Raw genomic sequence first — 26,419 nt, 5'->3', positions numbered from 1 at the left:
GGTCTTCCTAACCTCCAAGCCAGCTATTACACCACTACTGTCTACTGCTTCATGCTATCTTCCTTATAACTTTGGGAATATCAGATTGTTAGAGTAGATGATGGAGAAATGGAGAGATTCTAATCTTGTGATATATAAACAATTAGTTATTTGTTATCATGTTGTGAAACAATAAACTAATTCCTAAATAGACTAAGTAGTCTTGATAACTGTTAGTGATTTTTTTTTTGGTTTAAAATCTAGTGTTCATTTTTGAGTAGTCAAATAAATTTTTTACAGTAAACTTTAATTTTTTTCCCTTAATCAGGAATAATTGTATTTTCTGAAAACTGTGAGGAGCTCAAAACCCTTTTTGTGTAACAAAGTTTTACTTCCCATGTACTAAAGAGAGATTTCATCTATTCTTCAGTATTACTGTAAATTCTTTAGCTCTCTAATCTCAAACTCAGATATTTTTGGCCTTGCCATATTCTAAACATGAATTCTTAACCTTTTTTTTAACATGGACTCCTTCGGTACTTTGGAAAAGCCTAAAAATCCCATGAGATGAGTGTTTATAAAAACATAAAACATTTAGGTTTATAATGTAACCAATTGTGTTAGGATACAGTTATCAACAAAATACAGTTATTAACCAAAAAAAAAAAGTCACAGACCCCAAGTTAAGAATCCCTATTCAATATCTTTGTCTTAGCATGAATTCCTATGATTGAAAACAATTCATAACAAAGAAGCTAACCTTCTGCTAAAGGTCTTGTCTTACATAATAAGGTGGACCATCAGAATACAGTCAGTTCCAGAACCTATATTAGAAAATGTTCTAGTCTGGTAGGCCCTATCAGCATTTATATTCATTTAATATAGTCTTAAAGAACTCAAGCTATCCTCGACATTATTATGCTATTGGAGTAGGATTTTAGTGAGACACCCTGGCAAAAAGTTGAAAAATTGTTCTGTTTATTTTCTACTTAGCTCAACTTAAATTAGGGATTTGTTTTTCTGAGATGTAAATTATAGACAGCAAAGTGATTTGAGCTAATATCCTATCCCCATATTAGAATTTGAACTCCATGAGGGCAGAGACTATGAGAAAACATTTTATTTAATCTTTGTATCTCTCCTGTTCTAGCATATTACTCTCCAAATAGAGATTTATAAATGTTTGTTAGTTTTTAGACAAAGTTCATGTCTTTTAAGTTCTGAATTTTTTTCAGTGATTTGCATATAGTAAAATTATGTTTAAATTATGGGAGTGACTTTTATCACTAGCTGTTTTTATCTCTGATTTTCCATTCTTGGTTTTTGAAACCTTGAATTTATTAATGAAATTTAGTCATAGTTTTTTAAATTTTTAGATGCTGGGGAACTATTTGAATTGTTGTTAATAATTTAATGCATTTGATGTAAACCTATATTTTCGCTACCTTTTTCCTTTTACTAATTTAATATTGCAGCCATTAATAGACCAGATATCACAGACACAGAAATGGAGACCATTATGGACACTATTGTTGATAGCCTCTTTTGCTTTTTTGTTACACTTGGTAAGTTTTAAAGTTTAATTCTCTTATTTGAAGAACATTTAGTTTAACTTGTATGTTATGCATCACACAGTTGAAAGATGAAGAGAATACAAGATGTTGCTGTTCTTATTTGTGATAAATTAAAAAAAAAGATACTTGACATAGTCGATCAAAGCAACTGGCTAAAAAAAGCTTTCCTTCAATTAGATGTCCACCATCCCACACATCAAAATTATATGAGATGGAGGCAGCTAGGGGCTCAGTGGATTGAGCAAGACCTAGAAACAGGAAGTTCTGGATTCAAATATGACCTTAGACACTTCCTAGCTGTATCATCGTGGGCATGTCACTTAACCTCCATTGCCTAGCCCTTCCTGTCTTGTACCTTGGAACTGATACTTAGTATCAATTCTAAGGCTGACTGTAAGGGTTTAAAAATAAAAATTATATGAGATGTAATAACTGAGGGAAACTTATTTGATTACCCTCTAAGCATTAATATTAGGTGAGGCATGGAATAGGTTGATATATCTGTGCCACTGTCATAAAGGAGTTGCAGCTTAATTGAAAAGGTATTTTCTCTCAGTGGTTAGTTTTTCCATATGTTCGTGTTTGTGACATTGTGCAGATTGTATCAAATCTAAGGACATTCAGAACCTCTTCAGTGAACTCCACAACACTCAGAAAAGTTTGGCCTAACCACCTACCCCTAAGGGAACCTCAGAGCTTATTCTAAAGAAAGACTCCCTGGTTCAAACCCCCAAGATCTGTGTAGTGTTATAATAGGAATTTGATGAGGAATGAACAAAAGGGAACATATTAAAAAATTCAGATTTATTGGTTGGAAAGGGGAGGAAGGAACAGGGGTTAGGAGAAAATCTGTAAGTTATCTTACTCTCTGATGTCTATAAACCTATCTAAAACTATCTTATTACTCTAAGCAGTAAATTTCCCCAATAACCAAATCTCACACATGGAGTCCAATCAAAAGGTTCAGGATCTTCATTTGATTAGTATCCGAACAGGTCCAGAGGTGAAGTGTGTCATCAATCTTCTTTACTCAAGCTGCTAGCAGCCAGATTCAAAGATTTCTCTCTCTTCAGTTGTTATTTGAAGAAGCAGAAACCTGCTTTTCAGGCCTTTCCAATTCCAGATTCCAGAAGAGAAGTATGTCAGTTGGGACATAGAACCTTTTCCCAGATCTCCAGCCTTAGGTTCCCATGTGATTCTTAGTCACATGCTCCTGTCAGTCACTTACTCTGAAGTATGTACCACTCAGTTTGTTGCAAAATGTTTTTTCTATAGCACAATAGGAAATAGTTACGGATTTCCTTTTCCCTCTGTCCTCATTACTCTTCAACCCTTTATATCTAAATAAATAGACATCTTGATTTTAATAGAGACTTCAATCAGAGTCATTGTGTTAGGAGAGGAACTTCAAAGAACATCATTTAAAGAAGGAGGGCTGAGGGGAAATTTTTTACTTAACCTTTCAGCCCAGTCAGAACTGATTCCATTTGTTAGCAGTCAAACCTGGGAGAATGGAAGGTAGGAAGTGGTGCTACTTTATATTTATTCCCCACGTATGTGGCAACTTTGGTTCTTTCTCAATTTCCCCACTAATACATATGTAATTGAGTGAATGGTTTAATAGAGCTTGTCCAATAGCATGTAGATAGACATTGGCAAATGGACAATCATTAATTGACCTCAGAATTAGGAAATGAAGTGGTTTGCCTTTGGGAAATTACTATGTTCTTTTAATAGCTCTGTGTTACTTTTTTTTAACCCTTGCCTTTTGTCTTAGAATTAATACTGTATATTGGTTCTAAAGCAGAAGAGCAATAAAGACTAGGCAATGGGGGGAGGGGTAAATGACTTTCTTAGAGTCAGAGATAGAATGTGTCTAAGGCCAAATTGGAACCCAGGACTCCCATCACTAGGCCTGGCTCACAATCCACTGAGCCAGCTAGCTGCCCTTCTCTCCCCAATACTTCTTGAAACAAAAGCCTGTCCTAATACCATTGTTCTTTTGTTGATGGTATATGGCTTTGAAAAATGGCTCTCTGTAGGCTCTGAAATGAGAATGAGAATTACCCAAAGAGTAATAGAATGCCCTATATTCAGGGAATGATGATTTAGGAATGGAGTAAAGGGTGTTGTGTGACAAGGAAATCACTTTAAAAGACTGATATATATTAATTTAAGGTCGCCAAGGAATTAGCTATGTAATTCCTAAATGAAAACTCAAGTCAACAGTCAACCTTTTATGGAGTTTTTAATTACAAACAGGAGGAAGAAAGGTATTAGAGAGAGAGAGAGAGAGAGAGAGAGAGAGAGAGAGAGAGAGAGAGAAGGGAATAGGGCTTAAATACCCCCTCTGTTTAGGCTGGGCCAAAAGGCCCAAGCCCTTAGATAGCTGAGGCAAAGAAAAGAAATCAGTCCCTATCACTCACATGACCAAAATGGAGAAACAGTCTCAGGGGCCTCCACCTCCAGAATCAGAGCAAGCTTCTCAGAGCACAACCTCTCAGAGCAAAACCTCTCCCCCCTCTCTCTAGTCCTCAGACCCCGCTCTCTTTAAGGAAACCATCCAAGTTCCCTCCCCTCAGTTCTCACATCTACCAATCACTGTCCATGTCTTCCCTGTGCCAATGATGGCTCTAGCTTAACCCAGGACCACCCAGAGGTCTGTGGCTTTGCACATGCCTGTTGAAGGTCATATTCTCAAATAATTAAATCTTGATCCTTTGCTGCAGCCCTTCTTAAATCCTGTTACCCTGAGTAGGGTGGAGATTGGAAGTTCCAAGACCTGGTTCTGTCATTCCAAGTATCTCTATTGTATCAATTCTAAAATCAATCATGACTCAAAGAACTTCCTGTTCTATGCTTAAGCATAGGTCAAAGCCCTTTCCATTGTTCAGCAAAAGGTTTCTGTCCTAAAGTAATCTTAAGTAGGGAGGAGAAGGACCCTCCCATGCCAAGGGGGGGATTCACATTCCAATAGACTATCAGTAGGAAATTTTTCAAGTATGAAATTTCCCAATGGTGAAATTTCCAACATTTATAAGTCTTAAGAAATTTTAAGGTTTACAGTTGTTAAGTAAACCTATGACCAAAAAAGATGTTCTGGTCAACCAGGATAGCTTATCTACTTAAATAATCTCTCCATTTAAAAACAAAGTGAGGAAGGTGAACATTCTTGGTCAGCTTTATGGGAGGGCATGGGGAAGATATCCACAGAATGGTAGGCATGAATGGGTTGTTTTCTTTGTTGTTACAGGGAATATTACCAAGTAAGTCATGTTTGAATAAGTTATTTAAAACTTAATTTGCAACCATTTGTGCTCTATGAGACAGCCTCCTTTTTTCTTCCTGGCTATTTAGACCTTTGGGTTTTCTGTATAGTTGTGCATACTTGTTTTTAATTGTGTAAACTTCTCTCCCTTTTTATATTTTATATTTAATACTTCTAATAATCATAACAGACTGATAATTTTTAACAATTACTTATTAAATGAGCATAACCTTTGTTGCTCTCCAAAAGTACATTTATTGTGGTCAATTATTTTTCTTGAAACAATTACTTGATTGGTAACTTTCAATATATTCCAGTACTATAATCAAATTGTGATGTTTGGGGAGAAATATATAGATTATCAAATCATGGAGTCAGAGGGAATTATTTAGTCTACCTCCTTATTTATAAATAAGCCAATTATACCCTCAAGGGTTTGAAAATTTACAAGTTTGCAATATCAGTCTTTCACTAATTTTTATTAAGCACCTACTACATGTTTAGAATTATTTCACATGCTAAGAATAAATAAATAGAAATGAAAGTCTCTATTTTCAAGAGTATCAAGAGACATGTACATGTTGTATATAAAGATAAATATGGAAACAGAAGACTGTAACAACTTGAGGGAACAGAAAAGTCTTTATTTAGATATCTGCTAAATTTGAGTTTGATGAAAACAGGATTTTTAAAGTAGAGGTAAGGAAGGAAAGTATGTACCAGGTGGAGTATGGTGCTGAAGCATAGAGATGGGAGATGGAAATCACATGAAGAAGAAGGCTGGTTTGATTAGATTATAGATTGTCTGAGTTGGGGTAATATATAATAAGCCTGGAAAAGCGAGTTATAACAAGATTTGAAAAGTTTTAATTATTAAACAGAAAAGTTTGTACTTGATTCTAGGGACAGTATGTAACCACTCAAATTTATTAAATAGAAGAATAATTTGCTCCGGATTGTACTTTAGGAAAATCCATCTGGTTGCTATGTAGAGTATAGATTGAAGTAGGAAGAGATTTGAGGTAAGGAAACAGATTAGGAAATTATTACAATAGTTGTGAGAGATTGCAAGGACTCAAACTAGTATGATGGTCTCCATGTGAGTAGAAAAAAATGGGATGGATGCAAGAGATATTTCATTGATAGAATTAGTAAGACTTGGCAAGTGATTGGATACGATGAAAAGTTAAAGAGAGAATGAGTGAAGAATGACTTCTCTAACTTGGGAACCTGCTCTATTGGAAAAATTGGGATGATCTTGAGAGAAATAGGGAAATTTAGAAGGGAGAGGATGTTTTGGTATAGTCTTAAAAACAAACAAAAAACCGTACAAAACTTAAAAGACATTGTGTAACAAATCATTGTCTGCCAACTATCTGACTTCTACTCCTGCCTGGAAAATTGTTTTACTAACTTTGCTACTAAATTTAAACCAAACCCACAAAAATAAATGGATGATAAATTTCCTAGTTTCTGATAAATCATCTGTCTATCCCATTATTTGACCCACCTATTAAGAGAACTTTTATTGGAAGCTCTATGCTTTACTGTAAAACTTTTTTAGATCTGTAGCCTCATTAAAAATTTTATTTGGGGGGCATCTGGGTAGCTCATTGTATTGAGAACCATGCCTAGAGATGGGAGGTACTATGTTCAAATCTGGCCTCAGACACTTCCCAGCTATGTGACCCTGGGCAAGTCACTTAACCCCCATTGCCTAGCCCTTACCACTCTTCTGCCTTGGAAACAACACACAGTATTGATTCCAAGACAGAAGGTGAGTTTTTTTTTTTTAATTTATTTGTATTTTTTTATGTTCGGTTTATTTGAATGGAAATAGTTAAATTAAAAAAATAATAGTGAGGTTAATATTTTTTTAAACTAGGTGCTGTTCCTATAATCAGATGTTCGAGAGGAACAGCAGCAGAAATGGTGGCAGTGGTAAGTTTTTTTAAATGATTCATTTCATTTGGGGAATAAATTATATCTAGTTCTGTGTTGTCTTTCCATGGCTCAATCTTTTTATGGATATTGAAAGGTATTGCTCTATATTAATTATGGAATTGATACTTATATTGCTCTTGGCCTATATAAATAGTACTAATTGATATATTATTTTGATTTATTTCAATTTTTTTACTTTACATATTTTATCACTACCCATGTTTCTACTTTTATCCTTTTTTAAAGTTTTGTATTTTATTTTTTCTGATTACATGTAAAAGCAATTTTTAATATTTGTTTTCAAAATTTCGAGTTTGATATTCTCCCTCCTTCCATTTTTCTCTTCCCTCATTGAGGAGGCAGGCAGTTTGATATAGATTATATGTTGTTGTTCCATATTAGTCATTTTATTAAAGAAGGCAACAGACCCAAAAAAAGCCATTGAAAAAATAAAGTAAAAATAATAAAACTTTGACCTGCATTAGTGGATCATTATATAGTATTGCTGTTACTGTTTACAGTGTTCTTCTGTTTCTCCTCACTTCACTTTGCATCACTTCATAAAAGTCTTTATAGGTTTTTCTGAAATTGGCCTGTTCATCATTTCTCAAAGCACATTAATATTCCATGACAATTATGTACCACAACCTGTTCAGCCATTCCCCAATAGATGGGCATCTTCTCAATTTCTATTTATTTTTCCACCACAAAAAGAGCTGCTGAACTGTTTCTCTTTTACTCCCATTAAAAATAATCTCTTTGGGATACAGACCTAGTAGAGGTATTGCTAGGTCAAAGGGTATCCCCAATTTTATGGCACTCTAGACATAGTTCAAAATGTAATTTCATAGTCCAGAATAGTTGGATCAGTTCAAAACTCCCCAAACAGTGTCCAAATTTTCCCATATCTCTTCCAACAGTTCTAATATTCTTTTTTGTTTGTCATATTAGCCAATCTGTTAGGTGTGAGGTACCTCAGAGTTTTTATTTGCATTTTTCTAATCATTAATAATTTGGAGCTTTTTTCATATATAAATATACTTGAGAAATTAAACCTTTATCAGAGAAACTTGCTGTCAATTTTTACCCCTAGTTTTCTAGTTTCCTTGTCATCTTGGCTACATTTGTTTTGTTCATACAAAATATTTTTATTTTAATGTAATTAAAAGTATCCATTTTTTATCATATAATGCTTTCTTCCTCTTCTTTGGTCCTAAATTCTTCCCTTACTCAAAGATCTGCCTAATTTATTTATGGTATCACCCTATATATTTATCTTGATATAAAGTGTGAGATGTTGATCTATACTTAGTTTCTGCCAAACTGCTTTCATGTTGTCCTAGCAGTTTTTGTTAGTGAATTTTTATCCTAAAAGCTTACATCCTTGAATTTACTATATACTAGATTACTGTAGTCATTACTGCAGAATGTGTATTGTGTGCCTAGGTCTATTTCCAGTGATCCACCATTCTATTTTCTGGCCAGCACTACAATCTTTTGATGGTTATCACTTTTTAATACAGTTTGAGAGCTAGTATGATTAGGCCACCTTCCTTTATATTTTTTCCCCATTCCTTTCCTATTCTTGACCTTTTCTTCTTCCAGATGAATTTTATTATTTTGTTTCCTAGCTCTTTAAAATATTTTTTGGCAGTTTGACTGGTATGTTATGAAATAAATTAATTTATGTAAAATTGCAGTTGGTTCAACCTACCCATGAGCAATTAATATGTTTCCAAGTATTCAAATATGATTTTATATGAAAAGTGTTTTGTAACTTTCTTCGTATAGTTTCTAGGTTTGTCTTGGCTATTAGAGTCCAGAGTATTTTATGCTTTCTACAATTATTTTAAATGGAATTTCTTTTTCTATATATTGGAGCTGAGCTTTGTTGGTAATATATAGAAATGCTGATGATTTATATAGGTTTATTTTATATGCAGCAATTTTTCAAAAGTTGTTAAATAATGATTCTCTAGGATTCTCCAAGTAATACCACCATATCATCTTCAAAGAATGATAGTTTTGTTTTCCTTACTGCCTATTCTAATTTTCAGTTTCTTTTTCTTCTCTTATTACTATAGTTAGCATTTCTAATACAATATTGAATGATAGTCATGATAATGGGCATCCTCACGTCACCTCTCTTGGGAAGGCTTCTGGATTATCAGTGTTACAGATAATGCTTGTTCATGATTTCAGATTGATACTACTTATCATTTTAAGGAAAAAAGCTCTATTCCTATGCTTTCTGGTTTTTATTAATAGGAATTAGTGGTTTTTTTTGTCAAAAAAAGCTTTTTGCAATTTATTGAGATAATGTTATGATTTTTGTTTTTTTTTTTATTGATATGGTCAATTATATTGATGGTTTTCCTAGTACTGAACCAGTCTTGCATTTCTGGTATTAATCCTATCTGGTCAAATGCATGATCTTTGTAATATATCACTATAATCTCCTTGCTAGTATTTTATTTTCAGATTTTTGCATCAATATTTATTAGGAAAATTGGTCCATAGTTTTCTTTCTATGCTTTTGCTCTTCTGGTTTAGGCATTAACACCATGTTGTACTTTAAAAGGAATTTGGTAGAGGGGGCAGTTAGGCAGCTCAGCAACTCAGTGGATTGAGAGCTAGGTCAAGAGACGGAATTGACCCTTGTAATAAGGAATTATTTGAATGATAAATGATAACTAAAGATCAGGGCTGTTAATCTTTTTCCTTCCTCCTTTCCTCCCTCCCTTTTAATTGCTTCTTCTGTTGGTCTTTCTAAATCAACTCAGGGTGAGTTTTATGATGTCTCAAATAAAATACTCTTTCTCTTCTCTAAGATTAAGTAAGGGTTTATTGGGGGAGAAGGGAAAGATATAAGGAAATGGAAGGAAAGAGGGTTTGGGGTTTCCCTAATCCTAAAATAAGTCTTAGGTTGGAGGATGGTGGAATATAGTTCAATTTGGGAAAATGGGCTGATAGGTCTGGAAGTTCAGTCACTATATCACAGCAGAGAAATCAGAGACATCTGGACTTTTGTCCTTCTTTCTGTCTCCAAGCCAAGAGACTCCTTCTTCCTTCCGACCTCAGACTTCCTTTGGTCTCAAAGGCAAAGAGGGCCAATTTCAGTTTGTTCTGATCCTTTCTCAACCATCTTTTCTGAACATCATTCCAAATAGAATATTCTCTTTTTGAGTGACAGCTCAACAGACTCAGGTATTGCATTTCTGTTGTAGGCATTTCCATTTTCTTATTTCCACACCATCACAAATCCTCCTTTTTAGTCTTGGAAAAGATGCAACCAGCATCTTGTACTGATGCTTTTAAATATATTTTGTTACATTTCTAACTATCTAATTCTTAATCCTGTACTATGTTAAATATTCCTTTACCCTCCCAAAATAATAAATCCTAATCTATCTTGACTAGTCTGTCTATCTAATTCTATGCTAAGCTTAAGTATAAGAAAATGCTTTAGATAATAGGGATTTAAATGAATATAGGTTTTTGAACATGATAACAAATCATGTAACAATTTTAAAAAATTTCCCTAGTATTTTAAATATGTAACTGTCTTATCACCTAATGTCTATAAATTCATGTAAGTAAAATTTCTACTACTAATTGTTATCCTAAAATCATAATGTAACCTAACTTCGTCTGAATTTTCCACAGAAATTCATATATCAGTGTGAATTTTGTGTTTTGCAATTATGCATATATTATATACTTACTCAGTCCATGAGATTTTTTTCCACATTGTATTTGTGTGTAGCATGTGTATGTAGTTATGTGATTTTTGACATGTATGTTGCATTTTTTTTACATGACCTCTGGTCACAAGTCCAAAATTTCAAAGTCCTTCCATGTCTTTTGATGTTGATTGTAGAAAACTGTTTGCCTTGGTTTTTTCATCTGTGCTGCATGCCACATTTTGTCTGTCATCACCTCTTGATTGAAGTCCCGTGTCCTTTTAACATTCAGTAACATACTGGAACATTCAGGAACATGCATGCATGTAAGATTTTACATGTGCATGTATGTAAGATTGAAAATTTTCATTGTGCATGAAAATTTTCATTGTGCATGGAAGCAAGATATGAATTCCTCATGAGTGCTTGTCAGTATTCATAAGTTGTTCTTCATGTGTATAAGTAAGCTTTTCATATGATCATCTTCATGAGTGGGTGTATTTATAATGTATAAATTATTAGATATTATGAATGTGATATTCTTTCATCTTTTGATGTTTGAGTTTTCACATTGTTTGCTTTCTTTAATATTCATGTTAAGATATGTTGACTTTTAAAGTTCCTATGAGATAGCATTTTGATATAATGTATTTCATTTGGTCGTGGAGTTATGTTTTCATGTTAAATAACTTTGTTACTTTCCTTACTATTGTTGTTGGCAGAGACTTCGTATAAATTATGTAGAGACTTTTCCTTAGAGCTAATTTTTAAAATGCATGTTTTTCTTTTTGACTGTTTTACTATCTATATTTCTTTTCGGAGCTGTTTTATTTGCTTTAGAATTGCTCTTCTGTTGAATTTTAGAATTGCTCTTCATGTGTTTCCTTTCATAGCTTTCCATTCATAGGTTTCCATTCATGGGGACTGTTGTTGATTTTTACTAGGGCTATTTGTGTTGTTGCTTATGACTAGGGCTATTTGTTTCAGATGTCATATTTATGTATTTTCATTGATGTCAGTGTTATCGGTATGATGCAATTTTATATGTGAAGCATGGAATCATGGATCTTTTTGATCAACCTGTATAGATGTTGGGGTTGTCATTACGACCTTTATTGGAACAATCCATCTTAGCTCCGTAGGAGATTCTCTATTAAAGTTCTTGACATATGCTTTGTCTCCTGGTTTTATCTTATGCAGTGAAAAATCTTGTGGTATTCTTTGCACAAGCAAATCCATTTTTCTTAGTTTGTCTAATCTACTTTGTATCTGTTTTAAATATTCATGAAGTACACATTCTCCTTTTGACATGGATAAGTATGATGGCTTACTGTCCTACCCTGCCAAAGTGGTTGAAAATATAGCATTTCAAATGGTCATATATGCAAGTCAGTTCTTGGTTTAGTTCTTATGTTGAACAAAGCAAGAGGCGTAACATCTATCCATTTTAAGTGTGTTTCTGAACAGAATTTACCTATCTGTGTCTTCAATTCTTTATTTATACACTCCACCTGGCCGGAACTTTGGCGCCAATAAACCGAATGATAATTGCATTTGATCCCCAAGTTCTTGTAGATTTCTTATAGAACTTGGGAAATTAAATGGGACCTCCTGTCCAAGTCCATGGTATTGGGAATGCTATGCTAGGTATTATCTCTTTTAATAGAAAACACACTACTGTTGCTGTGTCATTTTTCTTGGATGGAAATGCTTCAACCCACCTTGTCAGTCTATAATAACCAATGTATATTTATATCCTTTGTCTTTAGGCATGCTGACATAATCAATTTGAATACATTAGAAAGGCATATAACTGAGTGGTCTGCTTCCCATTGCTATGTTCTTAAAATGTCCTTGATTATACTTTCTGCATGTTTCACGTGCCTGACAAGTTCTAATGGCATTTGTTGTTATTCTTGGTGCCGTCCAAAACCTCTGTATAGTATCCAGAATCCCTTGCACCCCATAATGTCCTTTTGCATGAATTCCGGTACATAGATGTTGGTATAGTTTTTTAGGGAGAATAGGTCTATCCCCATGAGCAATCCAGACACCTTTGATTAGTTTAGTGCCTAGGACTGTATTTTTTCTCTGTTGTAGGCTTCGGTGAGATTATGCCTTTCAATCAGAGAGAAATTCAGCACACATTGGGGTCTGACCTTGTAGTATATTTTGATATTATGTCTGCTCTATCATTCCGTAGGGATATTCTGTCCTTTCCATGATTATGTGCCTTACAACAATGGATTATGGCCACCTCTTTTGGAAAGTCTATAGCATTTAGAAGACGGTTTATTAATTTGCCATATGCAATTGGTTTCCCAGCCAAAGTTTTATACCCTCTGTTTTTCCATATGTATGATGAGCAGTGCATGGTGGAGAAAGCATAGTTTGATTCCAAAAAGACGTTAGCTCCTTTTCCTTTAGCTAACTCTTAAGGCCATGAGCAGAGCCTTGAGCTTGGCTCCTTGGACGCTAACATGACTTGGCAATGATTCATGCCAAAGTGTTCTGTCATTGTTAGCTACAGCTGCCCTTGTGACTTTCCTGCCATTGTGAATATAGGAGGAGACATCTGTGTATAACTCTATTTCTGAATTGATAAGAGGTGTGTCTTTAAGATGTTCATTGGGTTTGTGCATCATTTCTACTACTTGACCACAATCATGTAATTCTTCTCCACCCACTGGCAAATCAGGAATCAAAGTTTCTGGGTTCAGTGGTACACATCTATGAATTTTGATGTTATCATTGCCTAACAGAATGATTTCATACTGGGATATTCTTGCATCGGTGAATGAATGCATATTCTATGACCTTAGCAGTTTTTCCATTTGGTGTGCAGAATAGTATACATGCAATTTACATCTCAGTACTATATTACATGATTTCTTGACCATCAGAGCTGTAGCTACTATGCTTCTGAGGCAATAGACCATTCCCTGTGTGACAGAATTGAGGATAGAACTGTAAAACCCAATGGCCCTTAGATTCAACCCAAAATACTGTGCAAGCATTCCAGAAGCAATGCCCTTAGCTTCATGGACATACAAGTGAAATTCTTTCTCATAATCTGGTATTCCCAAAGCTGGAGCTGATAGAATAGCTCCTTTCAACTGTGACAAAGGATGTAGATGTTCTTTGTTTAATTGCAATGGTTCTTTAATTTCTTTCTTTGTCAAATCAGTTAAACATCTGGAAATATGGGAATATCCTACTACGTATTATCCCAAGAAACTAGCAACCCCTAGAAATGCTCTAAATTCTTTTTTGGTCCTAGGGATACCCAACTTCTGTATGTCTGCTATTCTTTCATTAGAGATTCTCCTGGTACCTTCTTCCAGGACAAATCCTAAATATTCTACAGTTGGAAGGACCCACTGAATTTTCTTTTTTGAAACTTTATATCCTCTCTTATGAAGCTCTATTAATAACTTCTTTGAATCCTCCAAACACTTTTTTGGGTCAGGTGATGCTAGCAGTAAGTCATCCACATTGTGTATTGTGAATTTTAAAACTATTCCACCCTAATCAGACCATACTTTAGAAGATCTGATTTAGCTATTTCCTGATCAATAACAATAGAGATACTTGGACTAACAGAATCAGATCTTGGGAACTCTGTTTCTCCACCCTCCTTAGTTTAACAAGATTAGGAAGGTCCACACCAAACTCAAGGATTAAGTATCTGAGAAAAATGGCCTTCAACAGACATGTGCAAAAAAAGTGGACAGACCCCTGGGCTGTCCTAAGTCAAGCTAAGCTATGATTGGTACAGATGAGAAGCAGGAAAGTGACATAAAACCGTCTATATAAGGCACGTCACTGACTCTTCACCCTCTTTTCCTGAAGAGGTGACTCTGGCTGGCAGCATGCTAGGCTTTCTGACATCTTGGAGTGGTGGCAGGTATTTGTCTGGGTTTGGCGGTGAGTTTACCCTTGAGCTGATTCAGGTTTAGACATCTTGACTGAGCCTCTTTTGGAGTTCAGGCTGACGCCTTCCTCCTTCACACTCCAAAACCTTACTTTCTAGATCTTCTAATCTTCCTGCCCGGTACTAGCGAGGCGGGAGAAAATCTTACTCCTTTTCCTTCTTCTTTCTCCTTATCTCCTCCACTATCAATTAAATCACCATAAAATTTCCAGCTGACTTGGGTATTTTATTATTTTGGATTTCCCCTGCTGACCATTTAAATTTAGATTTAAGTCACAATGCTAAAATTCTCTTTACAGTATTAATCTGCTACGTTGAAAGTTATGGTGTCAAGATCTCTCTGCACTTTTCTAGGTTGATAAACAGGTTTTGGGTAGGTTCTAACAGTACTCAAATTCTTAATTCTGTTTCCTTGTCTTTTAAATTTTTCTGTGATTATTTCAATTTCTGCTGTAAATCTGTCACCTGTCTAGTTTGCTCTGTGTGACTGTCATATATGTATGATGCAGCCTCTCTTAAGTTCGGTCAAATTTACTGTATCATATCTTGGAAAAGAGTGTTTGAAGAAATTTCTGAGGTGTGGTATGCGACCTTTCAGAAATCGTCTCCTAATGTGGGCCACCGATTCCTCTGTATTAGTTTCGATGAATATCATAACTACAACTGTTTCAGAAAGGCGATCAGTAAATGAAGCTGGATTTTCTCCCTTGCATTGCTAATGGCACTCAGACTGACTCAATTCACAATCCTTAATGGACAAGGTATTTAAGCAAGTGATCTCTGGGATGGTAGTGCTGATAGCTATTAAAGGATATTGGATTTACAATATGCTGTATAGTACAATGATTGTAGATTCTGTGGAATATATAACTAACACCATGATGTTCATACTAAATATATACCATTTCAAAAAGACACAATACTCTGGCAAATACTGACACAGATCTCCATTTCAATGGCTGCAATATAAACTATCAGCTACAGGAAGAACACAGATAATGGTAATGGTAATGGATACCAATTTGTAAACACTGGTTAAGAACATATTTGAGGAATTCCTAAAGGCAAAAGGGCTAGATCAGATAAAGGATAAGGGAAATAGTCAGGCAGACAATGCATCTAAGGATAAAGAAAGAAAGGGCAAGAAAACAAAGGGTGCACAGGGAAATGACAAGTTCACCAAGGCAAATAATGGGGCTGAAAAAAATCTTTCCACTAAAAGACATTACCAAGATATCTGATACAGCTGTAGTGTTATACTCCAAGGTTCACAAGCACTCAGGAATTAAAAGGTTTCCAAAGTTGATCAACGAGTCCCATAGAATGCATAAGGAACTGAAATTTGCTTTTTGTATTTTTTTAATAACTTTTTATTTGATCATTTCCAAGCATTATTCATTAGAGACAAAGATCATTTTCTCTCCCCCCCGCCCCCCATAGCCGATGCGTGATTCCACTGGGTATCACATGTGTTCTTGATTCTAACCCATTGCCATGTTGTTAGTATTTGCATCAGAGTGTTTGTTTAGAGTCTCTCCTCAGACATGTCCCCTCAACCGCTGTAGTCAAGCAGTTGCTTTTCCTCGGTGTTTCCACTCCCTCAGTTTGTCCTCTGCTTGTGGATAGTGTTTTTCTCCTAGATCCCTGCAGATTGTTCAGGAATATTACACCACCACCACTAATGGAGAAGTCCATTACGTTCAATTATACCACAGTGTATCAGTCTCTGTGTACAATGTTCTCCTGGTTCTGCCCCTCTCTTGCTCATCACTTCCTGGAGGTTATTCCAGTCTCCATGGAATTCCTCCACTTTATTGTTCCTTTTTGCACAATAGTATTCCATTACCAACATATACCACAATTTGTTCAGCCATTCCCCAATTGATGGGCATCCCCTCGTTTTCCAATTTTTGTCCACCACAAAGAGAGCAGCTATGAATATTCTTGTACAAGTCTTTTTCCTTATTATCTCTTTGGGGTACAAACCGCTCTTTGTATTTTTGAACCCAATTTTGAGGATGTGGAATTTCTTATGGCAGAACTTTTTAGCCCCATGAACATTGCCAATTTATTGATAAAACTAGATCAGAAAGCACCCTGACAAGCTGGCCAACAGAGGAGCAAAGAGAGGACTTTGATTTCTCTAATCCCATTAGCATGACCTATATAATGAAATGCAGGAGGACTTGCTCCAAGCCATTAAAATATGTTGCTCAAAACCAAATGTTTGGGAAAATTTTGATAGGATGGTGCAAGACAAAGGAGAACATCCAGCTTCATTTACTGATCGCCTTTCTGAAATAGCTGAAATTATGATGGGCATAGAAACAAATACAGAGGAATCTGTGGCACACGTTAGGAGACAATTTTCTGAAAGGTTGCACACCACACCTCAAAAATTTCTTCAAACACTATTTTCCAAGATATGATACAGTAAATTTGACAGAACTTAGAGATGCTGCATCATACATATAGGACAGTCACACAGAGCAAACTAGACAGGTGACAGATTTACAGCAGAAATTGAAATAATCACAGAAAAAAATTAAAAGACAAGGAAATAGAAGAAATTAAGAATTTGAATACTGTTAGAACATACTCAAAACCTGTTTATCAACCTAGAAAAGTTCAGAGCGACCAGGCAATGTTTTTTCTGCCATAAAACCAGACACCTTAATAAAGACTATATCTCAAGAAGTATGAGGTTAAAAACAACAAAAACACACAAGTAAAATATAATAAGCAGAAATCTACTTGCTGTAATCACTGTTTGTTGAAATCAAGTCAACAAGCAGCAAGTCTTCAGTGTAAAGATTAAAATTTAGGGGAGACTGAGGCATCTGAGGCAGGTAGAAATTAGTTTCTCTCTGCAAGGAGTATTATATTTTTTAGAGGTTTATTAAAGGTTAAAGATTAAGAATATACAAGTAAGAAACATGTGCCTAGGCCAGAGGCCTAGACAAAATAACCTCACATCATGGAAGAGACGCCTCTGCTCCAAAACGGAAGTCCAAAAAACCCCTCAAAAGCCTTTTCCTCAGTTTAAATCCCTTCTCGATCTCGGCCCAGGTTAGATTACAAGGCATTCTGGGGAAGTGGAGCAAAGGCTCATGGGGATTGTAGTCCTGTATTCGAGTCTATTTTTTACATTAGGAAATGAGAGAATCTATAAATGCAGGGACTAAACCCAAATATGCAGACATGGTTAGGAGAGAATTATGAAACCAGGCTTATAGAGTATTTAGTTTGGTGCATGGAGATAGAGAAATGCAAAATAGTGCAAGACAGACTGCTGTTAAACTTAAGAGAAAACACAAAAGAGACAATGAAAAGGTGATGCAAGAAATTGAATCTGTGAGTACTGAAAAGTGCAAAACAAGTGAAAGGCTGAGACAAGTAAAAGAGCTTGATGAAGTTAAAAACATCATTTCTCAAATAAAAACTGATATAGAAGACTTAGAAACTGTCATGAAAAAAGTAGAAATCAAGACAAAACCTACTTGAAAAACTTTTTTAGTGCGGATTGGGCACAGGGATTGAATTTTGTAAAAGAAAAAGTTAGAAGAATTCACATAAACTCAAGCAGGAGTTAGTGAAAGCTTCAGAGAAACAAAATTTCAATTCCCTGCAGCAAATTGACTGTAGCAGAAAAGCAAAGCACATGGTTACTGCTTCTAAAGAGATTAAAGGAGCTGTAGATGATTTAGAGATATTCACATATTTACATGAAAACCCACAAAACACATTTAATTCTTCACATAGCTATATGGAACAGATCTCCTTAGAAAAAATATCTAGTTTGAATCCAGAAACTGAAAGTTTCCATCCTACAATGACTAAATTAGGAAATACAAATTTTAATAAAAATGAAGCTGAAATTACATTTGAAATTAATAATCATTTTCAAAGTAATGGAGGTGAAATAACAGTTAAATTTGAAGAGATGAATAGAATGCAAAACTTAGCAACTGACAGAACAGCCAAGGATTCAAACGATAGACTTGAAACCAAAATTCCAAATGGAGTTGGGAGATCTGGCCAAGTAAAATTACATGAGATTAACCATAGCTATGATTTAAATTCATTTTCCAATGAAGTAGAGAATATAGGACAATAAAACTTAGATGAATATCTCATAGGAAATTATTTAAATCAATAAGATTCAACTAATTCAACCATACCGCTGGCAGAAGATAGCAAAGAAGTGCAGAGTGATTCAATAACAGTAAATACCATAGCTACACAAAAGCCAGAAACATATGTATGGAGTAATGTGGGGAAGGATGAATGCATGCATCCTAATGATACAGGGGGGAAATGCAGCTATACTAAACTCATTCCCAGAAAATAACATCATAGAGGGAGAGGTTTCTATCTCTACACAGTCAAAAGAGAATGAAGATGAACAAAAACTTCAGGCTGATGATAGGGTAGAACCTATGGATTTTAGTAACAGTATTGCATATCTGCAAGAAGCAGTTAACCCCATAACATCAAGTTTATCACCTCAAAGCCTGAATCTAAAGCTTATTAATGAGAAACAACCAGAAACAGATTTGGAGAAGATAAAAGCCAGTGACATTGGGTTAGATCAACACAGAAAGCCAGAGTTAACAATATCTGACACAATTTTACATGGCACTAAACAAAATCCAATAAATAACATGAGGATTACAGAAGTCAGTGACCCAGAACCAGAAACAGATTTGGAAAAAATTCCAGATGGTGTAATAATAATGGACCAAAATAGTGATCTAGAACAAGAACCTTATAAATTTTAAAAGCTTTATGAGGAAGCTAACAGTGATTGGGATGTGTGGGACACAAGTGAGGACAGTGAATACCTGAAACCAGAACAATCAAAAGATTATCAATATGATGATGATGACGATGACCTCTTAGGGCACAGAACAAGGTATTTATCATTGGAAGAACTCTTTGCTAGATTAGGAGTTGATAATCAAGAAGACTTTATAGAGAAATTGAATTACATGATTTATTCAGATACTGATTATGATTGGGAAGAAAGATATTAAAGAATAAACTGGAGGGGAGATAGATACACAATTTCACATTTATACTCTAATTTCAAACACATAACAAATACCATCTATGCAGTAAGATTGAAATCAAGATTAGTTTGAGTTCCATAGGGTGTAACATACAACACAAAACCTTTTGAGAATAAAGATTTGTCTTAGGTATAAAAAGAAAAATATTCTGGTAAAAGAACAACTAAGGAATTTCATCACAAGAAAACTTCTAAACTTTTAGTAGGAAACTCTAGTTTCATAACTATGACAAATACAAACACCTCAATAATGGAAGATAGGAAACACTTAGAATACTATTGAAGCGTCTACTCATATTGGAGGAGTGGTTATCAAAGACCTTAATACCAACTTATAAATGAGAACTGAAACAGGTTGCCCATATCTCTCATCCTTCATCCTAAAAACAAATCTACTGGGGGAAGCGAGAGAGGGAGGGTATACCATGAAGATACTACCTCATAGTTACAGATATATCTCAAGAAACAACAATCAATGAAGATACATAAATATGACATCTGAAACAAATAGCCCTAGTCATAATCAACAATACAAATAGCCCTAGCAATAAGCAACAGTCCCTATGAATAAAAAGCTATGAAAGGAAACATTAAGGAAAGCACACGAGAGTACAAATCAACAAAAGCAATGCTAAAGCAAAATAAAACAGCTCTGGAAAGGAACATAGCCAGTAAAATAGAAAAGAAAAACAGACATTTAGCTCCAAAGAAAAGTCTCTACATAATTTGTACAAAGACTCTGCCAACAATAGTAACAACAAGTTACTATTCATGTGTAATAACAAAGTTATTACACATGAAAACATAACACTCTGACCAAACAAAGTACATTATATCAAAATGCTAACTCCAAGAAATTTCAAAGTCATCTTAACATGAATATTAAAGAGAGCAAACAATGAATCTCTTGTGAAAACTCTAAAATCAAAAGATGAGAGAATATCAAATTCATAATTATATATCTAATAAATTATACTGCATACACCCACTCATGAAGATGATCATATGAAAAGCTTACTTCCACACATGAAGAACAATTCGTTAATTCTGACAAACACACATGAAGAATGAATACCATACTTCCATGCACAATGAAAATTTTGATGTCACATACATGCACATGTAAAATCTTACATGCATATTCCTGAATGTTCTGGTATGTTCCTGAATGTTAAAGGACACAGGACTTCAATCAAGAGATGATGACAGACAAAATGTGGCATGCAGCACATATGAAAAAACCAAGGCAAATAGTTTTTTACAATCAACATCAAAAGACATGGAAGGACTTTGAAATTAGGGACTTGTGATCAAGAGGTCATATAAAAATGTGACATACATGTCAAAATCACATAAATACGCATGCTACACACAAATACAATGGAAAAATCTCATGGACTGGGTAAGTATATAACATGCATAATTGCAAACACAAAATTCACACTGATATATGAATTTCTGTGGAAAATTCAGACAAAGAAATTTATTATCTACGTGAGTTTACACAGAAATCAAAACAATGTATTTGTACATATGTAAATCTGTATAGATACAACTTATGTACATATGTAAATGCTAATGTACTAACTATATTATAATAATTTGTTAATGTTATAATAAATAACAATAGTGTCAGCTTAGAAAAATTTGTTCAAAGTATTAGGGAAGTAGGGACAGACATAAACTTCAGTATAGAAGTTAGATTACATTATGATTTTAGGTTAACAATTATTATTAGTAGAAATTTTACTTAGTTGAATTTATAGACATTAGGGATAAGACAGTTACATATTTAAAATACTACGGAAATTTTTTTTAAATTGTTACATGATTTGTTATTATGTTCAATACTACGGCAATTGTTTAAAATTGTTACATGATTTGTTATTATGTTCAAAAACCTATATTCTTGTAAAATCCCTATTAACTAAACCATTTTCCTCTACCCAAGCTTGGCATAGAATTAGATAGATAGAATAGTCAAGATAGATTAGGATTTATTATTTTGGGAGGGTAAAGAAATATTTAACATAGTATAGGATTAAGAATTCGATAGTTAGAAATGTAACAAAATATATTTAAAAGGTAAGTAACGTCAGTACAAGATGCTGGTTGCATCTTTTCCAAGACTTTTAAAAAGGAGGATTTGTGATGCTATGGAAATAAGAAAAGGTAAAAGACTGCAACAGAGATGCAATAGCTGAGACTGCTGAGCTGTCACTCAAAAAGAGAATATTCTACTTGGAATGACGTTCAGACAAGATGGTTGAGAAAGGATCAAAACAAACTGAAACTGACCCTTTTTGCCTTTGAGACCAAAGGAAGTCTGAGGTCTCTCTGCTTTTGAGACAGATGGAGGAAGGGCCTCTCTGCTTTTGAGATAGAAGGAAGAAGGTGTCTTTTAGCCTTGGAGACAGAAAGGAAGAAGAGTCTCTTGACTTGGAGACAGAAAAAAAGGAGAAAGTCCAGCTCTCTCTGATTTCTCTGCTGATATAGTGACTGAACTTCCAGACCTATCAGCCCATTTTCCCAAACTAAACTATTTTCCATCATCCTCCAACCTAAGACTTATTCTAGGATTAGGGAAATCCCAAACCCTCTTTCCTTCCATTTCCTTATATCTTTCCCTTCTTCCCCAATAAACCCTTACTTAATTTTTTTTTTTAACCCTTACCTTCCGTCTTGGAGTCAATATTGTGTATTGGCTCCAAGGCAGAAGAGTGGTAAGGGCTAGGCAATGGGGGTCAAGTGGCTTGCCCAGGGTCACACAGCTGGGAAGTGTTTGAGGCCAGATTTGAACCTAGGACCTCCCATCTCTAGGCCTGGCTCTCAATCCACTGAGCTACCCAGCTGCCCCCAACCCTTACTTAATCTTAGAGAAGATTTGACATCATAAAACTCACCCTAAGTTGATTTAGAAAGACCAACAGAAGAAGCAATTAAAAAGGGAGGGAGAGGGGTGGAAGGGAGAAGCCCTGATCTTTAGTTATTTATCATTCAAATAATCCCATATGCTATTGCATCTCTGCAGGCTTTTCCATTTTCTTATTTGCACACCATCACACTCTGGACAAGTCACGTAATCCCCGTTGCCTAGCCCTTACCATTCTTCTGCCTTGGAACCACTACACAGTATTGATTCCAAGAAGGAAGGTAAGGGTTAAAAAACAAACAAACAAATAAATAAATAAGTTAGCAAATAAAAGTAATTTGGTAGAACTTCTTTGCCTATTTTTCCAAATAGTTTATATGGTATTCGAATTAGTTATGTTTAAATTTTTTTATTGAATTCACTTGTAAATCCTTTTGGTTCTTATCTCTTATCGGATTTTAAAAGTCATTTTTGGATTCCAGAAATTCTTTTTGGGCATGGTGCTAATTCACATTTTTTCTCTGAGGCTCCTCTTATTGCCATTTTGACATTGTTGTCCTCTTCTGAATTTATATATTGATCTTCCCAATCACTGTAATTTTCAATGGTCAGCATCTTTTTGTTGTTGTTGTTTATTTGGATTTTGCTCATTTTCCCAGCCTATTTCTTGGCTTTTAACTTCATGTAAAAGTTGAGCTCTGCTTTTGGAGTGAGGAGCTACTGTCCCAAGCTTCAGGTTTTTCATCTCTTTGTTTTCAGAGACAATTCTGGGACCTGTTCTTCTAAGGTGCTCTGACCTAAAGGAGAAGTGTGGTCACTGATCTTTTAACCTGTCCTCTGGTCTGTGACTGACCATATACATTCTTTTTCACCCTAAAACTGTTACCAAGGTCTTCACCCCCTTGCAGCCACCCTCTGTGGTATTCTAATGCTCCTTAGCTGGGAGACTCGGACTACAACCTGGATGATCCCCTTTTAGACAGTATAACAGAGTCTGCACCCAGTGCTTGTAAAGTGTTCCCTTTAATCGTCTTCTGACCAATGTTTTCAATCACCTAATTGTCTATGGACTGAGATCTCCTGAAATCATTGTCATTTGTTCCCTCCACTCATCCCCATGCCTTTCTTGTGAACCTCCTAAGTTTGAGAAAATTGTTCAACCTATCCTTTTGTCACTTCCAGCCCTCCAGAATTCAATTTTGAGAGTTTATTTGGAAGGGTATTTGTAAGAGCTCAAGAGATTCCCTGCCTCTACTCCACTGTCTTGATTCTACCCCATTCCCTCAAATAAATCTATACTTATTTTTCATACAATGTTTTTTCTAGCCCTTCTGTTCAACCTGCTGTTAATAGCCCAACACACTTTGCTTATTCCTCTTTTAAACAAATTGCATAGTCTTTCAAAATTCTTTATTTAAAAAGAATTTTTGGCCTTTTTGTTTTTATGTGTTGTTTTTATGTGGTAGCCATTCCTTGATATATCTTGCCCTCATTAAGCTGTTCTTTGTTAAGAAAGAAAAATTATAACCTGTAATAATAATATTAATAACAATAATAATTGCATTTATATAGTACTTTTAGATTTGCAAATTTTCACATTCCTTCAATTGATTCTCACAACCACCTTATGAGATGAGTACTTACCCATTTTACAGATGAAAATTTGAAAAAGAACATGTAGGTCATTTTGCTGAAACATGCAATTTGTGTCTGAAAAATCAGCATAGAAAGACAAGTTAGAGCCAGTTTATGCCTTTTAAAAATATTTTCCTTTTTATTGGGTACTTTAGTAAACAAGAGTATTCCAAGTTATAAAGAATATGTAAAAGGACTGTATAAATAAAAATATTTTAATAAAGAAACATGTTTGAAGTTCACAACAAAAATTTAGTCAGGTTTATATGTTTTATAAGAATATATATGTATTATGTTTACAATTAAAAACAGTAGAATCCCCACTTTTGAGCTTTTTTCCTGTATTTAAAAAATGTTTACATTGAGTAAGTTATTTTACCCTAATTGTCTAGCCCTTAACATTCTTATACCTTCAAATTGATACCTTCTAAGAGAAAAGGTAAAGGTTTTGAAAAAAATTTTTTCAGTCGCACATCTGAGCAAAATCCATCTTACTCATCTTTAGTTTCTGATGTTCAAGGCCCTTCTGCTGGCCCTTTCTTCTAAGATTAACTAGCTATTTATCTTGCTAACTAAAATATTTCAACCTGAAACATGATTGTGCTTTGGTCCCTTGGGTCCTTTACCTTCTTTCTGAATTAAGAAATTTCTTAAACCCAATGATAGAACCAATGAATCTGTGATAAGTAGAATGTGTGTGGAAAATTTCTGTTTTTTGGAGCAAGGGCTCTGTGCTTCTTCCATCCAATGCAACACCTTAACTGCCAGCCACTCTTGTCCTCCATCCTCATCAGGTCTGTACCCACAAACCATATTTATCCTAGCCTGAAAGCTCACTTCTGCAAATAAGCTTGTCTTTTAAGCTTTTAAAACAAAGTCAGTTCCTGATGAGAGAACATGAATAATTATCAGAAAGTTCAAGTAAAATGAAACTTCTAAAATTTCTAGTTCTTTAAAGTTAGGTGACTAAAAGAATTAATGGCATCTCAGATTTCTTTCAGGGACAGTCTGAACAGGGTGTTTGTTATGGGAGAGGAGCTTTGACCTTATTAAATCAGCACCTATTTTAAAGGCTCCTTAGTAAATAGGTAATGGTTGTAGCAGGAAAGTACAGCACATTTTACATTAGTAGTAGCATTTTCTGTCACAGGGAAATTTGCATGTTTAATTCCATTTACATAATTATTACATCCATTTTATGAAAATGTACATTTAAGAGTGAATTCTAAATTTGGTTTTTTCCCCCTCCAGAAACTAGATAAGAAACTTCGAGAAAATTTAAGAGATGCAAGAAATAGCCTTTTTACTGGTGATACACTTGGAGCTGGCCAGTTCAGGTATTCTCTTTTTTTAATATTTTGCTTTTTTGGTGGCTGAAAAACTAAGATCACTACTTTCACTCTCATTCATGGTTATTCTCTTTTTTTTCTGATATAAAAGCAGAGTATGGTCCTATTATTTGTAGTTTGGGTATCAGGGTTTTTTGAATATATGAAATACTTTAAAGAATATAATATTGATTCCACCTAAATGAAATTTAAAAAGATTAGCTAGCTGGCCAAGATGGGGCAAATAGTATGTATTAATGTTTATGAGGCAAGTGCAGAATTTTAAAATCATATTTTTTTTACTTCTGCAGATATCATCTAGTTTATAATTTCTCCAATATTTTTAGGTGGAAGGACCAAATTCAAAGATTTTAAATTAATCTTGAGATATTGGAATGAAGACTTGTTAAAGATTCTCTTTTTTTGGTAGAAAATTCATTTGCCAAGGTAGCTAGGTGGCTCAGTGGATAGAGCTCACTTAACCCTCTTTGCTGAGCCCTTACCACTCTTCTGCCATAGAACCAGTACTTAGTATCAGTTCTAAGACATTAGGTAAATATATATTTTTAAAGAAGCTACTGGAAACTGAAATTTAAAAAAAACAAATTTCCATTTAACGTTTATTTCTTATTTGTACTTAGTCTCTACATCGATAAAGATCTCAACCCTTTTATGCTTTAATAAAATGGTCCTAATGAATTACTTTGCCTACAACAATTCATAACCTGATAACCGACCTTCAATAATTCTTTCCTACTTTTGCCCTGGGCCTTAGGAGACAAATATATTGATTATTAAGTTTATATTTGAAGACCTCTTAGAACTTATGCTCTCTTGTCTTAACTTTCAATAATTTTAGTATCCTCTCCATACAATGAATTGTGGATTAGGGATGGAGGTTCATTTTAAAAAACCCAAAACATCTACAAAATAACAAACTTAGTAAAGTCTTTTAAAAAAATGTTCTCATTCAGTTTTGCAGAGCTTTTAAATTTGAAACCAAGATGAGAGTAATAATTTTTAGTTTAATTTTTTAAGTATAGATATTGACAATATGATTATATGTTTTTGAATTTAAAACAAATTTGCACTAAATTATCAATTATATATCTTTTTAGCTATAGATATTTT

At 34.5% G+C, this 26,419-nt stretch overlaps 1 protein-coding gene across 4 annotated transcripts in view; it reads left to right on the top strand.

Annotated features, from left to right (window-relative positions):
- SCFD1 (sec1 family domain containing 1) overlaps window positions 1-26,419 on the top strand; it is a 178,648-nt gene that overhangs the window by 24,589 nt on the left and 127,640 nt on the right. For all 4 annotated transcript variants that reach the window (XM_056810436.1, XM_056810435.1, XM_056810439.1 and 1 more), the window contains exons 7-9: window positions 1,455-1,544; window positions 6,707-6,762; window positions 25,212-25,297. In XM_056810436.1, the coding sequence (XP_056666414.1) occupies window positions 1,455-1,544; window positions 6,707-6,762; window positions 25,212-25,297 (232 nt within the window). The remainder of the gene's footprint in view (window positions 1-1,454; window positions 1,545-6,706; window positions 6,763-25,211; window positions 25,298-26,419) is intronic.

This window comes from Monodelphis domestica, chromosome 1 (assembly GCF_027887165.1).
Source record: "Monodelphis domestica isolate mMonDom1 chromosome 1, mMonDom1.pri, whole genome shotgun sequence".
NCBI lineage: Eukaryota > Metazoa > Chordata > Mammalia > Didelphimorphia > Didelphidae > Monodelphis > Monodelphis domestica.
This window is presented reverse-complemented; position numbering and strand designations above follow the sequence as displayed.